The 15,145-nt window shown below is 38.7% G+C and overlaps 1 protein-coding gene across 2 annotated transcripts in view; it reads left to right on the top strand.

The window, feature by feature from the left end:
* The first annotated feature begins 434 nt into the window (after window positions 1–434).
* The window catches only part of faf1 (Fas (TNFRSF6) associated factor 1), a 415,349-nt gene continuing 400,638 nt past the window's right edge, over window positions 435–15,145 (top strand). Inside the window, exons 1-2 of one of the 2 annotated variants that reach the window (XM_043699222.1) lie at window positions 435–701; window positions 6,848–6,916. In XM_043699222.1, coding sequence (XP_043555157.1) covers window positions 660–701; window positions 6,848–6,916 — 111 coding nt within the window. In that variant the 5' untranslated portion in view covers window positions 435–659. The remainder of the gene's footprint in view (window positions 702–6,847; window positions 6,917–15,145) is intronic. The other variant, XM_043699221.1, reaches the window with a different exon arrangement.

The following is a 15,145-nucleotide window of genomic DNA, read 5'->3' as shown; positions in this document are numbered from 1 at the left end:
TGGGGGAATTGCTAGGTTCGGGGAGAGGGGGAATTTTATGCTTTGCTGAAGGTTATGGCTGTGTTCTTAGAGAGGGTGGTATTTCTTAGTGTTGGGGAGGGATTGCTCTGTGCCGGGAGGTGTGGCTGTTCGAGGAAAGGGATGGTGTTGCTCAGTCTAGAGGGGGGGGAAATTGCTGTAATTGAAAGGGGTGTGTGTTGGGGGGGGGGGGGCGGGCAGGCGATTACTGTGTGCTAAGGGGTGAGGGAGGTGGAATTGCTCTGTTCTGGAAGAGAGAGAAACTTTCCTCCCCGCTCCGCTGTCAGACCAGTTGACAGCTGCATCACGTGTAAGAACGGCCGTAAAGACGATGTTTATTTCTCTTCACGACAGCGTGACAAGCAAAATTAGTGAACGACGTTGCCGTAAAGTGACGTGGAAGCGTTCATTCTTTCTAGGGGTCAAGTTTATTAACTTAGTTCTTTAAGAAAAACAGTAGAGCAAAACTTTCGTTTATGTTGTTTTGGACTGTGGTTACTACTGATTGTAGAGCCGAGAAGGCTCTTTAAATAGTGGTATTGACGATTGTTGCCGACGAGGGTAAAAGTTGTAGAGATGTGAACTCCCTCTGTGCGTGTGAGTGTCCTGAGCAGCCGGACATAGTTGAAAGAAGCAGCAGAATGGCGGCCATGGACCGAGAGATGATTCTTGCTGATTTTCAGGTGCATTCGATGTTTACAGAGACTTTTCCTATGTCTTGCTTAACGAACTGTGGATGAACGAGAACCTTTACCATCCTTTTTATATTAAATTGGGGCTATGATGCACCAGTTACCTGGTTGTCATGTAATTAATTGACCACATGTTGCTGCTGTTAAATGTAGGATAGGAAGATGTAGCTGATTTTATCCCTTGCTATCTGTATCTTTAAAAAAAAGTTACGTTTAATGTTTTATTTTTGAATGCTCAGATTTGGTGGAACAACCTTTTTTAAAAATAATCTGACTTTTTGTTTCTTAATTCACACAATTTATTAACTGAAAACAACAACTCGGATTAAAAAGAGTCCTAAATGAAAACCGAAAAAAACTGCCGATGCTGGAAAGCAGAAATCAAAACCATGAATTGCTGGAAAAGTCAGCAGATCTGGCAACATCTGTGGAGAGAAATCAGAGTTAACATTTCGGGTCCAGTGACCCTTCCTCAGATCTGAGCCTTACGCCCCAAGAACTCCCATCTTGAAAGTTTCAGTGCCTCTTGTAATCCATATCAAACGGTTTGTGCAAAATCTGCTGCGTTTTATGTTTGATTTATTAGGTATTAGCGTTTTCTTAGCCAACCCACGTTTACAGGCTAATTTTTTTCAATAGCAAATACATAACTTGTGGAGACTTAAATATTGCACATGACAAAATCAATGATCCATTTAGGTATGTTACCACTGGACTGTGAAATAAAGTATTGATATACCTGCTGTTTTGATGTTAAATACTTGACAATACTTGTTGAATGAAGACACTGGATATGTAGAGCAAAAAATGAATTGGTAACCTGCCCCAAATGAAGTGGTGAATAACTTGTATTTTTGGCCCTGATTCCTTAAAATGATCATTCTGGTTTATTAAAGAATCATCGTATGTGATACGAGCAAACATTCATGTTCAGATACTAAAGTCTTTAATGTTTTGGAAGGAATGTCAAATGATCAGCTTTTCTGTGCAAGTTGTAACTTATTTTTTAATAAGTCAATTATAGAGCCAAATACATTTTCCAGTATAAAAGAAAGCTAATTGGTCTATTAGGTCTAGTATTTTCTTTGATTTGTGGGAAGAGCAGTTCCCAATATCCAAAAGTGCATGAGGACTTGGATACAAGTTTGAGGGAAGAAATGCAAAGGGATATGAAAAGTATTTTTTTTAAAACCAGTGAATATTGGTGATCTGAAACTTGATGCTTTTGAAGGTGATAGATTTGTGGATAATTAATAATCCACATTTGTAGCACTAAAGAAGTAGAGCAGGGAATGGGACTGACTGAACTGTGCTATAGAGAGCTGTCATGGATTCATTGAACCAACTGGTGGCCTCCAATACCAAGATGTCTCATATTGATTAATGAGGTGGGGAATCAAAACAGGTGAAAATAAAAGCTGGAACAAGGTGCTGCCCCAGATGTACAAGAGAAGAGGAAGTTCTTCTTCTCGTCCTCAACTTCAAAACATTTTTGACAACAGTCTGTAACCAAACTGGTTATCTTTCTTGTAGTTACATAGCAACATACCAGCTTTTCCTCTTGCGAAGTGGGTGGATATCTCTGAATCTTTTTTGAGTTTTATTGTTGAGGAACTTAGGTTAACCTACCTTAAAGATATGGAGCTTTATAATGCTTTTGCAAGATGATTTAAAAAATCACACAACACCAGTGTTTCAAAAGCTAGTGCCTTCAAATAAACCTGTTGGACTATAACTTAGTATTGTGATTTTTAATGTTGTCTACCCCGGTCCAACACGGCTCCTCCAAACGTTTGCAAGATGAGTAAATATTGTCAGTGGATTGATGTTGATAAATTTGTCAGCTATACAGAAGTAACTGATCCTTTGCAGACTTTGGAAGATCCCTGATGTTCAGTTCTTGATCTGTATAAACACCTGAAAAATCAAAATAAAACAGGACGCAAGTATGCTGGTGACAAGAGCATGTCAGGAATTCAGAGGAAGCAGCTGGAATGTTGGAACCAGTGGCAACAGTGTTGAAAGATGTAGGCAAGTGGGAAGGGAGGGAAATTGCAGAAGGAAGAGGGGCCCCCAGCATGGTGCTCATAAATAATGGAATGGAGACGTCCAAGTTAGAGGAAGGGGCATGACAAAAGGAATGATAATTATTCAATATTGTAGCGCACACTGTGGGAATTAGGCTTGTCCCATTTGTGCCGGATCTTTGAAATTTTCATCTGCATGTGCTTGTGTAGTTCCTTTCCTGTACTAAGATGTCCCAAAACATCTTGGGCATTGGAAAACAGAATGACAAACCCACATTAGGGGATCTTAGAGTCAATGACCCACAATTTTTAGTTAAATAAATAATTTTGAGGATTTTACTTTTGAAAGAAGGAACGTGAATTAGGGAGGTGCAGAGCTTCAGGTCTGGGCAAATGAAACGCAACCAACTGTACTTTCTCCCAAAACCCTGCATTGCAGTCCTCTTAAAGTATATTCCCTTTTGAAACATCCTATGGAATCAGCTACAATCATCTCCTTGGTCTTGCATTTCCGATCTTAATAACCTTCTCTGGGGGAAAGTTCAATTTTCCTTCTAATTCTCTCGTCAGTGTTTTAAATGTATGCCATCTGGTTACCAACCGTAGTGCCAGAGGAAATAACTTCTTCCTACTTGTCTAGCGGAACCTTTTATAATTGTAAGTATTTGTTAGATCTCCCTTTTTTTTTCTGCTCGAGAATTATCCCAGTTTTTGCATGCTCTTGACATAACTGAAATCCCTTGTGCTCCGAGTCATGCTGTTAAACCTGCCTGTTACCTTTCACTGCCTTAAATTCTCACTAAATTGTGGTCAGATTTATAGGCTGCATCCTAGTTGACATTTAACTGGTGATTTTTAAAAGTTGAGTATAACTTCCCTGTTTTTGTATTCCAGATTCCTTTATACCAAGACAAGCATCCTGTATTACTTATGAAAACACTAAATGCTGGAGAAACTCAGGAAGTCTGGCAGCATCTGTGGAGAGAGAAACTGAATTAGAACCATTCTGAAGAAGAGTCATGCTGGACTCCAATTTGAGCCCTGTCTCTCTCTCTCTCTCTCTCTCTCTGCAGATGCTGTCAGACCTGCTGAGTTTCTTATTCTTGTTTTACTTGCCTTGTCAACTTTTTTGTATTCCAAGTTATGGAGATTTTTAAGAGTGGAAAGCTGATATTGCTTGATGTATTGTACTAGAATCCTTATGTTTCAAGTTAGACATTACTTTAATGCAGTGTATGCCACGCAGATTTGTATGTGGCAAGTATATTTCTGAGGGACTCTTAAAATAATTTAAAACATGATGAAAAAATGAGTTATTTTTGTCTTCATGGGAAAATAAATAATTACCTCTTTTGTGGGTATCAGCAGCAAACCCAGCATTTGTTGCTTGTCCTTAATAGTCCTTAAATTGAGTGACTTATCAGACCATTTCAGAGTGCAGTTGAGTCAACATATTTCTGTAGGCCTGGAATTAACATGTGGGCCAGACCAAGTGAAGATGACCGTTTTCCTTCTGAAGCAACATGAGTGAACTGGATGATTTTTACAGTGTCATTTGATGATAGTTTCATGGTCATCATTACTGAGACTGGTTTGCAATTCCAGAATAACTAATAATTTAAATTCTGTCTGGGAGATGAGAACCCATGTCTTCAGAGAATTAGTTTGGACCTCTGGATTACTCGTTGAGTGACATTACCACTGGCTGCTGTCTCCCAGAAAAGTAATGGAATTACATTAATCATCTTTCAAGACTGCTTGAAGTCTTTAGATACGGTTTCAGAAATTTGCTGTTATTTCAGAGAAAGATAAGAATACACTGTCAACACAGATTAAATCTTTGTACAGTCCTTGGTTCAACCCAATGTTAGGAAAGCAAGGTGTGGATATGTAGTGGAAAACCTAAAGTGAGATTGAGTTGCTAATGGTTTGGATCAGCCTTAGGTTGTCAGTGAGGGGGTGTAGTCTGTTGCTAGGGAATGGAGTTTATCGTGGGAGTGAAAGCAATGGCCTGAGTGTGGCTAGTATTGGAGGAAGGTTTGACTTACTCTGCACTGAATGCTGTTCAATTATTCTGATAACATATTGACACTGGAGGAGTCAAGATGTGATGGTGTGGTAAATCTGGATGTCGTCTTAACCTGATGTTTCAAGTAAAATTGTGAAAGCTGTTTGCATGCAGATGAGGATTGGAAGGGTGTTGGGATCTATGAGGGCTTCAGAAGTAAGAGTGGGTTGACATTCCTGTGCAGGCGATACTGAAACTATGTTTTGATAAATAATAAAGGAACATGATACCATTCAATTTTTTTTCCCTAATTTGTATTACATTACAGAACACTATTCAATATTGTACTTCTGTGCATAGCTGCACATTTGTTCCCAGGTTTGATTTTCTCACTGTTATTTCAGTTTAGGACTGTTGTGGTGCTCAATAGCACCACCTTCCTGTTCTAAGCAGAATCATCCATTGAAATAATCACATTATTATTTATCCTACTCAACGTGGAATCCATATTAAGTAGATTTTCGTGATTTGTGTAAAATTAGAATCGGTGGAAAAGTGAATTGGGCCATTTGTATATTTGGGAGACAATCTGCATTGCCAATTTTGTCCTTGGGCATTAGGTTTATGTGATAAAATGCGTGGCTGTGTGATTATCTCCAGTATTGTTGAGGTAGATAATAAATGCTTTCAAAATGGCAAGGTAGTTTTGTCTATAATATGATATGCCATCAAGTCTCCTGATAGAAAGCAACTGAATATCTTCAGTTCTGTTTTAATTGTGAAGTATTCCAGAATTTGTGGTATGAATCAGGAATTGCTTTTCCAAATAATTGTTTTTTTATATATAAATAATGTGACCTTAATTTTATAATAGTTGTAAGCATCCTCTAGCATACATAAAACTAGTTAGATGGTCCTCTTGTCTTTTTAATAAGCTGTAACAGGCTTGGGCTATGTGATCGAGTAGTCGTTCCATGTTTTTATTAATGTTGATTGTTGGATTTTTGATGCTTTGGGATTGAACAATGCAGTTAAGTTCATTAGGTTTCACAGGCTATAAATACATTTCCCATTTTCTTTGGTTGTCTCAAATGGATACTGAACAATATAAAACAAAGTTTGTGAGAAAATTTGTAGCTCGGGTGCTCGTTGCTGTGGTTCTGTTCGCCGAGCTGGAGTTTTTGTTGCAAACGTTTCGTCCCCTGTCTAGGTGACATCCTCAGTGCTTGGGAGCCTCCTGTGAAGCGCTTCTGTGGTGTTTCCTCCGGCATTTATAGTGGCCTGTCCCTGCCGCTTCCGGTTGTCAGTTTCAGCTGTCCGCTGTAGTGGCCGGTATATTGGGTCCAGGTCGATGTGTTTGTTAATGGAGTTTGTGGATGAGTGCCATGCTCATCATGGCATGGCACTCATCCACAAACTCCATCAACAAACACATCGACCTGGACCCAATATACCAACCACTACAGCGGACAGCTGAAACTGACAACCGGAAGCGGCAGGGACAGGCCACTATAAATGCCGAGGAAACACCACAGAAGCCCTTCACAGGAGGCTCCCAAGCACTGAGGATGTCACCTAGACAGAGGACGAAACGTTTGCAACAAAAACTTCCAGCTCGGCGAACAGAACCACAGCAATATAAAACAAGACATGTAAAATGCAACTTTTGCGTCTGGTTAAGTCATAAGGATGTGTTGATATTGCATAATACTGAATTTTGAAATATATATTTGAAATGTTGACAACTGAATTAATTGTTTACAGACCACCATTTTTCTTCACTTCTCTCCCCACATAAGAATGAACATCTTGTGTGTGTGTGTGTGTGCACTTGTTACACAGTTATGTGATGTTAACCCTCTCTGTTGCTTGAGCTGTTGGCTAAGCTGCAACCATTTTCTCAACCACTACCAGTTCTTTCTTCCAGCTCATGCACTTTGCTTCTCAACACTTGTTTTAAATTTTGGGGTTCAAAAGATCCATCGTATTCAAATATGTAAATTGGTAAAACAAATTGTGCAGTGCAAAATTATATTATGCTTGCTATAATAAGACACTTACAAATGTTTGCTTTTTCAAACATTACTTTTCATTTTCTTTAGGCATGCACTGGAATTGAAAATATTGATGAAGCTATTACATTGCTTGAACAGAATAATTGGGATTTAGTGGTAAGTACCTCGTGTGGCATTTGAGAAATTAATAATTTTGAATCGTAAAGTGATTTTAGGAAGTCTTTCCAAAATTTTAGAAGTGCATTTTAAACTTTTTCCCAAAACCTTAATTTACTACGCAATTCAACTTCTGAAGAATGCAGACCTGTTGAATTATTTTAAGATTGAATTTTTGCTACAGCGTGGCATATAGAAGTAACTGCTGGCATTGTGTAAGTCATCTTTTATGAATCTTTATCAGTTCCATTTTTTGTGTGTGAGTTGATAACATCATCTGAATGCACAGCTTCCAGCTTCACATGCACAACACCCAGCTCAACCTCGCCAGAGTTCTCTCAACCTGTATTATATCTAATTTCTTATACTGTCAACTAACAACCAGTATTTGGTGTGCAAAGATTTCTTCAAGTTAAGTAATAATAATTACTGAAGTAATTATCTTTGGTCACAGCCATAAAATTTATTACCTAGCTGCTGATTCTGTACACCTTTCTGATTATTAATTGGGCCTGAATCAGTGTGTTTGGAACTTCATCTTCGTGTGTAACCCTAGCTGATCATCTGACATATCCTTTCCATTACCAATGATGCATATTGCCACCTTCATAATATGAAGGTGCCTGAAGAAGGGCCTGTGCCCGAAACGCGAATCTCCTGTTCCCTGGATGCTGCCTGACCTGCTGTGCTGTTCCAGCAATAAAGTTTCAACCTTCATAATATGACCAGTCTCAACCCATCTGTTTCTTAAAGGTCTTGTCCGTAGCTTTGTTACCTCTAGACACAACTCTTTCAAAGTTGCCCTGGATCATTTTGCGTCCCACGTTCCCTCTAAACTGTGCAGTTGTGCATCAGTAGATACGATGATGAATGGCTTCTGTTGAAAAAGTCAATGCCACGCATGGACCTTTTGGAGATCTGCACACAGCAAAACAACTAAAAGAGATGTTACTTGCATCCTCATGATCTTGATCTTATATAAAAGTCTGCATAAATCCAGTGATGAGACATCTCTGCTATTTCACAGGATTCCAGTTTTTATGTAAGAATTTTGTTCAGTTTTCTTTTACAAACCTCACCTCCTGTTGACTGCTGTTACGTTTGATGCAGTCAGAGCCAGAGCAGGGATTTGGAATAGGATCTGCTGTATAAAAATGAGGGACGAGTGGCTGAGGTAGAAGAGGAGTTGCCAAAGGTAGGCTATGGGCAGTTGGTTTAGGTAGAGGGGCTGGTGATTGTGTGTGTGGAAGGGGGCTGAAAGTGGCTTAACTAAAGGAAGTTTTTCAGCAAGCTTCAAACAGTCTCAAGGGTACATAATAAGACCAGAAAAATCAAGTCAATACTTTACTCTATGCCGCTGGAATCATCACAGACACTGACCAGGCAAGGGCTGGATGAGAGTTTATTCATCTTGAAGGGAAGTTCTGAAGTCTTGGCAAAGTTTAATATTGTAAGAACTTGATCATCGAATGTGCTAAAGTTAACAAAGAGGCAGAGACCATGGGAGTCCATTGATTCCTTATCAACTACCATGACTGATTAGTAGTAAATTGTGCATACTGCACTGTAAAAGATGAATTCATGTGGGAGCACATTGTTGTTAGGGTGATAGATGAAGTAATATCTAATTTAATGCAAGTAAAGAAGGATTTACTCCTTGTGAAGGGATGCACAGTTTGTGAAGCAGATTGGGATCTGGAATCATATTCAGGTCAAATTTTCCAGAGAGAGTCTGAGGCACAATGGAAAATGTGAGTGTGGACAATTTGTAGACCCAGAATCAGAAAACCTGCTGAAGTAAAGGATGCCAACAACCATTTTTGATTATTATTGCTTCAGCAGACAACCTTTTGACTTAACATCTGCATCTGAAATAATCCAGAGGACAACACCTAACTGTATGAATAATAATCTCCTGCATGATTTTGCAAAGGAAGAGCATGATTATAGAGTTAGAGAAGTTCTGAAAACATTTTAGGACGTAGGCCTAACACTAAATAATGAGAGTCAATTTCTAAAGCTAATGGTTAAATTTGAGATCACATTGTGCAAACCATAGGAACAATGGCTGATCCTCAGAAAACAAAGGTAATTGGAGAACTTCAGCAACCCAGGTACAAGTGTGAGAGATTCCTAGGGATGGTTCACCTAGTTGGGGGAATTCATAAAATCTCTGTCAGTAAGTAATGAACTGATGACAGAGAGCTATTGAGACTAAACCAATAGTGGTGCTGGAATAGCCATCAGAAATTTGTTCAACAATTAAGTTGTTAACTTCTGTGGTATTAAAGGTCAAGTTGCCATATTCCTACCTGAGCAAACGTGAGGACTGCAGATGCTGGAGATCAGAGTCAAGATTAGTGGTGCTGGAAAAGCACAGCAGGTCAGGCAGCACCCAGGGAGCAGGAAAATTGACATTTCGGGCAAAAGCCCTTCATCAGGAATGATTCCTACCTGATCGTAGGGCTGCTGTCAAGAGAGTGGTTTTAACTTGACAATCACCATACTTCAGTTGGAGGGAGGGTTTGAGAAAGAGAGTCCTTCATAGTAACTTCAGCTGGTGTGGGAATTGAACCCTGCTTTTAGAATTACTTTGCATCACAAACTGTCCATCCAGCTAACTGACTCCTTCTGTAGTATTATGCCATTACAAATTCCAGTTAGCAACATGATACCTGTGGATGCAAACCATGGTTAGGACATTCAACCCCTCAAGCCAGCTTTGCCATTCAAGAATACAATGGTTGATCATATCGTAACCTTCAATCCATGTGCCTACCACTGATGATGTTTGAACGCCTTGACAAAAAATTATCTACTTAATACCTTTTAAAAATTATCAAGGACTCTGCTTTTATCATCTTTTCCTGAAAAGAGTTCCAAAGTGCCATGACCCTCTGAGATGAAAAAAATTGCTGATCAAATGGGTGACTCCTGAATTCCAAATAGTCACCCCAGTTCTAGATAAGCCCACAACTTGAACAATTTACTCAATACTATTATGTGTCTGTGATTTTTGAGTTCCTCTCTCCCTTGTGTTTCTGCTTCTGGGATGTTGCTTGTGTTCTTTATTTGTCAACTGTTAAGGGCAGCATAGTAGCATTGATTAGCACTGGTGCGTTATAACGCCAGGGACCCAGGTTTGGTTCCTGTCTTGGGTGACCGTGTGGAGTCTGTACATTCTCCCAGTATCTGTGTGAATTTTCTTCTGGTGCTCTGTTTTCTGTTTACAGTCCAAAGATGTGCAGATTAAGTGGATTGGCTATGCTAAATTGCTTGTAATGTCCAGGGATGTGCAATCTAGGTGATTAGCCATGGAAAATGCAGGGTTATAGGGGGTAGGGATGGTTCTGGGTAAGACGTTCTTCGGAGAATAGGTGTGGACTCAATGGACTGAATGGCTTGCTTCCATATTGTAGGGATTCTATGATAATACTTGTTCGATTTACCTGTTATATTTCAAATTTCCACTATTAATTCTCCAGTCTAACTTTCTGTAGGACCAGTCCTCACTTTGTTAATATTTCTAGCTACTCTAATCTTGCTGTCTTTATTAGGTTTTTTTTTGGTCACTTTTTTTATGTTCCGTTTATTCTTCTGACTTGCCACCTGCCGTTAGACAGTTTATGTTTTTAAGTTTGGTACTATTTTTAACTTGCTAGCGAGCCATGAATAGTGGGTCTGTCACTTGGAGGTTTTTTAAATTTGTCAGGATGTATCTATTTTGTATATTTTCAAAAATCCCCTTTAAATATTTACTACCGCATCACTTGACCCATTCTTCAACTTAATTTGCCAGTTCACTGTATTCAGCTCTGATTTTGTGCCCTCCTAATGGCTTTATTTAAATTTAAAATACTGGCCTTGAACCCATTTCTTTTTCCCTCAGATTGAATGTAAAATTCAAGCATATTATGGTCACTGCCACCTAGAAATGTTTTCACTGCGGGATAATTATTTAAGTTATCCTATTCTGTTGCACAGTAATTTGTCTAGTATAGCCTGCTGTCTGTTCAACTCCAGACCATTGTGCTCTAATAAATTATCCCGAAAGCTTTCTATGAGCCTCTCATCTAGGCTACTTTTACTTCTCTGATTTCCCATCTGGGTGTAGATTAAAATGTCCAATGATTATTACCATGCCTTTCAAACAAGAAGTCAGTATTTCTTCCTTTTATGCTCTTGCCCACAGTGAGGGGGCCTCTATACCACTCTAGGCGAAAGTGAGGACTGCAGATGCTGGAGATCAGAGTCTAGATTAGAGTGGTGCTGGAAAAGCACAGCAGGTCAGGTAGCATTCGAAGAGCAGGAAAGTTGAAGTTTCGGGCAAAAGCCCTTCATCAGGAATCCTATCACACACTCAAGTGACTTCTTGCCTTTGTTTTTTCATATCTCTACCCAAACTGTTCTGGTTTCCTGAACTTGGATAGTCCCTCTCTGTTGTGATAAAGCCATCATGAGCTAACAGAGTACCCCTCCCTCTTATCCTATTTTCTTTGTAATTCTGAAGTGTCATTTTAAGATTGAGGTCCCAATTCATGTCATCTTGCAAACCTCTCTGTAATGCAACCAGATTATACTTATTTTTGTTTGAACTCTTGAATATATCTGTTTTGTTGCAAATGCTAAACACAGTTAGACTCTGAGCCTTTAGTTATGGATTATTTTTGCTTTTAAATTCTAGTGTCATATGTTTGTTTATTGTTGATTAGATTTATACTCTCTCTCCCTTCCTTCCCATGTTAATACCTTGCTTTTTGCTCTTGACTGTAAACTTAAGTTTACCCCATCTACTCCAGATTTGTTCTCTTGCACCCCACTATTCAGTTTACAATCCTCCCTTAGTTATATGGTTAGCAAAAATACCAGCCCCAGCCTGGTTCAGGTGGAAAACCTCCCATTGATATTGATCCTATCTTCTCTAGTACTGGTATCAGTGCCCCACAAACAAGTACCTACTTCTCCCATACCAGTCATGCAGCTAATCTGATTTACCCAATACCAATTTGCATGTGTATGAGGTAATAATGTAAAGATTATAACCTTTTCAGATTCTGCTTCTTATTCTGGTGTCTTTCATCTTCTGCCTGGGAGGACAATTCCCATCCATGGGTGGCATCGTCGCTAAAATGGAAACAGAGGCCGGTAAATTATAGAAGCTTTCTAATGTAAACAGGGAAAAGATGTGCCACAATAGAAAAAGAAGCCTTTGTGGCAAGACGGGTTTGTTGGAAGTTAAGTATTTTTGGGAGGACGGGTGGCAGCAAAGGTTTATTGTAACAGATTACACACCACTGTTTCTTCTTATTATCACGAAGGAACTTTTGAAGCTGCCATCTATAATTCAGCATTTCAGGCCATGTTTGATGAGAGAAAACTCAACCATGGAGTACGTGCAAATGAAGTGTCAAATAACGGCAAATATTTTATCGAGAGTGAGGTCTGAAGAGGCTGCAAAGCAAGACTTCTGAGTTTATAGTAGGACACGGATAGCCGTCAGTAACAAACTTGTCAACGTCAGAGGAAACAAGTTCCAAGAGATTGGAGAAGCTCAAAACAGATGAAGAATATCTCCAGATTAGGAAGTGCTGCCAGTCTGATAACCGGCATATATCTGCAGCAACCTTATATTAAGACAATACCTTTGCAACAGAAACGTCTCATGATTACAGATGATCTGTTTGTCTTTATTGAAAGATTTGAAATTACCTAAAATATCAGAATTGGTATTCTCCAAAGTATTCCTCAAGGTTATCTTGGAGTATTCAAATGTTAGAGTCCAACAGTCAATTTTGTGGCAAGGGATTATTCAGTCTGTTGAAGAGTTCATATCCAATTGTTGAATTCGTGCTGTTAACACAATATAACAATTATCTCATCCTTGCCATGAAGAATTTTGAAAGATTAGGAATGAATTGTTGAGTTTAAAGGGAAAATATTTATTATGGAATATTGTATAGCATTGCAGCGGACATGAGGATAAAATTATTAAAACAAATCTTTAATTCCTGGCATGGTTGTATCTGCTTAACCATTATTTGCAGAAGAGAATTTGGAGCATTTGCCAAAGAATATTGGTTCATTAATTTACAATTGACTGTATGACTCATGAGATCTTCTTAAAATTGGATGACATTAATTTCACTGTATTGAGTTATGGATCATCACCATTGCAAGACAGATTATCTACAGAATTGTGATGAATTGAAGGTTCTGAACTTGGCTTCCATTTGTTGACTGATAAATTGAACATTGTTACCATGGAAAACCAAGATTAGAGTGAGAAGTCCAAAGAGAAAAGCTAACTAGAATCTGCCATTGAGTGAGGGAGTTACCAATTCTTTAGCCATGGGAAAGAGTATGGATCGCAAACTACCAACAAGAAGGAACTATTGAGGAAATATAACAACTAAGATTGTGTTTCGAGGAAGCATCACAAGGTATTATGAGAGACAGTCATCTGCTGGTATGGAACTTGAATGCTTATTTAAAACACATGATTTTGTTGAAACCTTTCATCTTCTGCCCGGGAGGATAATTCCCAAAAACATTAATTCAAACGGAAAACCAACATCAAACTTCTGATTGGTTGGGGAGTTGAGGTAGTGCTATCTGGAAAGTATCAATCAATGATTATTGACAGTTAACTGCCAGACTTTATTTAAATGTTAAACCAGACAGATTGACTCTGATTGCCCTATAAAATTAACTAATGCTGAAACAAATAATTTGCTGTTACCTATTTTGAGTTTAAACAGATACAGTGCATTCACGTTTTCTTTCTGCAAAGAATAGGCCTTTGTTTATTTGTATGTGTAGTTTCCAGTACACACGTGCCACTCTTCATGCCGAACTAGTATAAATTGGCTGTCAGTGTAATTCATCTCACATTCTGGAGTACTTATCAAATGTTTAGTAATTGAATCTTATTTCACGATGGATCTTTGTGTTGAGTTTTGTAACAGGCTGATTAGATATAGTCAGTACCTTGCTTGTTGTGAATCGCTGAAAGAATCTGCCATTTGGTCTTTGAGGCATATGGCCTACATGTCTCGCATCACATTGACACTGAAAATGATACTGTATTAGTCATTTGTATGATAGAACATCCATTTGGCTTAATAGCAGCATCTCTGACATGAGTGTTAACCCCATGGTTTAAAGTTTAAGCCACGTCTCTCAGTTAACTGTCAGCATCATTATTTGGTGCACTCTCCATGCCAAAGCCTCTGCCAATCTCAGTCTGCTTGCAAGATGATCAGTCCCTTCCTGTCTCGCAGTATAAGTGTTGGTTTTCACTTTGTTTGTATTCTCGTAATCTATCCTGACAACTGCAGGGTGAAATGTTGCACCAAAATTGTTTTCTTTCAGCAATACATAAGCAATCAAAGAACCTTTTTATTATCCTTGAAAAGAGAACCAATGCAAACATGACATATGACTTTGACTTTGGAAAAATAGAGACCAGTGAAAGCTCAAAAATACCCAAAATGAAAATAGAAGAAACTGTACCAGACTGCCAACCTTGGAAAACATCCGAATAAGACCAGGGAGAGTTGTAAAATAGTTTTGTAGACGAACCCTTGGATTGTTTGAGACTTTGGAGGAGATTGGCTTGGGAGAGAAATGTAAATAATGGGACTGAAGACTTGGGAAATTTGGAGTAATGGGTTAAAAGCATGAGGTTGAAGAGATCATTGTGTAAGATCAAACATTTAGAGAGAGCCTGGAGAGAGTTGTTATGGAGGTGACACTCAAATTGCATGGAGAATTCTAACTGTGTAAATAGTCTGGTAATAAATGGTTCTTGTTGAAATGAATGTCGGCTGCAGTCGAGTCATTTGAAAGACAGTCAGGGCCCTGATACCCCGACAAGAAAGTAAAACACACAAGTTATTCATGAATGCTACAAAATGATAGATATGGCAAAAAAAAGTGTTAAAACATGAATTAGAGTTCAAATTACAAGGGGGAAGCATATCCCTGCATTGATTAGCATATACTTAAGCTCCATCAAAAGAGAGAACAAAACCTAGAATGCTTACTTGCCTACCCATCACATCAATATAGGTAAACCATTTTCCTCCTTTTTTTCTCTACTGTAGAAAATGTGAACATGCTGTCGATCTAGTGTCATGTGACTCACTTTGAAGCACAGGTTAAACTTATACTCAATTTGGCAATTGCTAATATGAATGTGAGTGACAGCATGAGCATCAACTGAGAAGG

The sequence above is a fragment of the Chiloscyllium plagiosum genome, chromosome 11 (genome assembly GCF_004010195.1).
Source record: "Chiloscyllium plagiosum isolate BGI_BamShark_2017 chromosome 11, ASM401019v2, whole genome shotgun sequence".
NCBI classification, from domain to species: Eukaryota; Metazoa; Chordata; class Chondrichthyes; order Orectolobiformes; family Hemiscylliidae; genus Chiloscyllium; species Chiloscyllium plagiosum.
This window is presented reverse-complemented; position numbering and strand designations above follow the sequence as displayed.